The 1,734-nt window shown below is 41.0% G+C and overlaps 1 protein-coding gene across 2 annotated transcripts in view; it reads left to right on the plus strand.

Moving 5' to 3' along the window:
* WWC1 (WW and C2 domain containing 1) overlaps positions 1–808 on the plus strand; it is a 203,259-nt gene extending 202,451 nt beyond the window's left edge. For both annotated transcript variants that reach the window (XM_006884327.1, XM_006884328.1), the window contains exon 23: positions 742–808. In XM_006884327.1, coding sequence (XP_006884389.1) covers positions 742–808 — 67 coding nt within the window. The remainder of the gene's footprint in view (positions 1–741) is intronic.
* The last annotated feature ends 926 nt before the right edge of the window (positions 809–1,734 follow it).

The raw sequence follows: 1,734 nt of genomic DNA on the forward strand, positions 1-1,734 counted from the left end.
TCACGAAAGCCATTTGACTCAGGCCTCCCCTTCACAGGAGGCATTGCTTTGAGAGTTCTGTGTGCTAAAAAAAAACCCATTTCTCTCAGGAAAAAGGGAAACTTTTTAAATATGCTGTAATTCTTATAACCACATTTGGATGTAATTTTTCAACACATTTAGAATCTCAGACATACAAGTGCTAAGAGTAGCTCGGGTGAGACATCCTGTCAGTTCCAAAACATGGAGACGCCGTGTGTCTAACTACATTCTGTAGGGTTTTCAGTGGCTTGTTTATCAGAAGCAGATGATCAGACGCAAGACCTTCAGCCATTTGTGTAGCAGTTGATCGTGTTAACTGTTCACAGCACCCAAGGAGCCTTTTAAATTCTGAGACTCCCACCCACCACCACCATAGCTGCCTATTTGAACTGAAGGTAGCTGGCTAATCATTTCCTTAAAACGTGGCTCTCAAAAATAAATAAATAAATAAATAAAAATTTTTTAAAAAATTTAAAAAAACAACAACGTAGCTCTCAACCAAGGGTAACTGTGCTTCTGACAGGATACTTGGCAATGTCTGCAGACATTTTTGGTTGCCACAACTACGGAGGTTTTGCTGGCATCTCACAGGTAGAGGCCAGTGTAGCTCATAAATGTCTTACAGTGTATAAGACAATCCCTCATAATCAGGAATGATCCATCTCAAATGTCTACCGGAAGGCTGGGAAAACAAGCTTTAAGAGACGGTATCTTTTGCAGGGAGAAGATGGCATTTTTCACTCGGCCTCGACTGAATATCTCAGCGCTGTCTGCAGATGACGTCTAATCACCAGAAAAGTATTTTCTTTGATCCACTCACCACGCTGTGAACCCTTGACTGTGGTTGAACTTATTTATGTGGTGGTATATGAAGGTTCTGAGTCACGAGCTCTCGTCATGTTGGTTTGAAGACGAAAAGTTTGGGTTTTTTTTTAGCTTGGGTCCTTGTGTTATTATTTAAAAAAAAGAAAAAAAGAAAGAAAACAAAAATGGAAGAAAAAAAAAACAACCAGCATTAAAATGACCAGATTGTATAGTTTGTATATTTAGGAATGTATTTTTGAGAAAGAAAATTTAAATGAACTTAAAGCAGTGTTAAGTTACTGCTCTTCTTAAAATCATTTAGATTTCTTTTCCTCTCTTTTTTTTTCTTTTGTACAGTTCTTTTAGAAGTTTCACTGCAATAAGTATGTATGGGGATGCTAATCCTCATAGGACATCCTCCAGATGTCACAGCACAGCTGACCTTTCCTAGTTAACATATTTTATACAATGTTAAAAATAATGCACAGGAACTGTTTGGAGGATTCTCAGGTGCACCCATGAATCTTCATGAGTTGTGATGTGTTTGTCCTTGGCCACCTGACTCGGAGCCAACTGGGCAGAGCGGGCTGAGCACTCAGCAGCCCTGCTGGCCACAGGCCTGCCCACGCTGGTCCCAGATGCCCAGTGAAGCCACTGACGTGAGGGGAGGGCTGTGGAGAACTCCATGCAGTTTTCATCAATAAAGTGGCCTTTCTGAAAGAATGTTCCTTCTCTTTTTCTCCCTTACCCCTCACCTGTGTTTTCCTGTGATTTGCATGTCCTTTCCCATCATCCATTTCACACCCACCATCCCCTTTTGGGGATTTTTCTTTTTCCCTTGTATCTGTTCTACTAATTTACTAGTTGAATGAAAATGACTGCGCAGCTGGGGCATGGTAACCAGGCCCC

Source organism: Elephantulus edwardii, unplaced genomic scaffold, assembly GCF_000299155.1.
Source record: "Elephantulus edwardii isolate Elephantulus edwardi_28Jun2011 unplaced genomic scaffold, EleEdw1.0 scaffold00033, whole genome shotgun sequence".
Classification (NCBI taxonomy): Eukaryota; Metazoa; Chordata; class Mammalia; order Macroscelidea; family Macroscelididae; genus Elephantulus; species Elephantulus edwardii.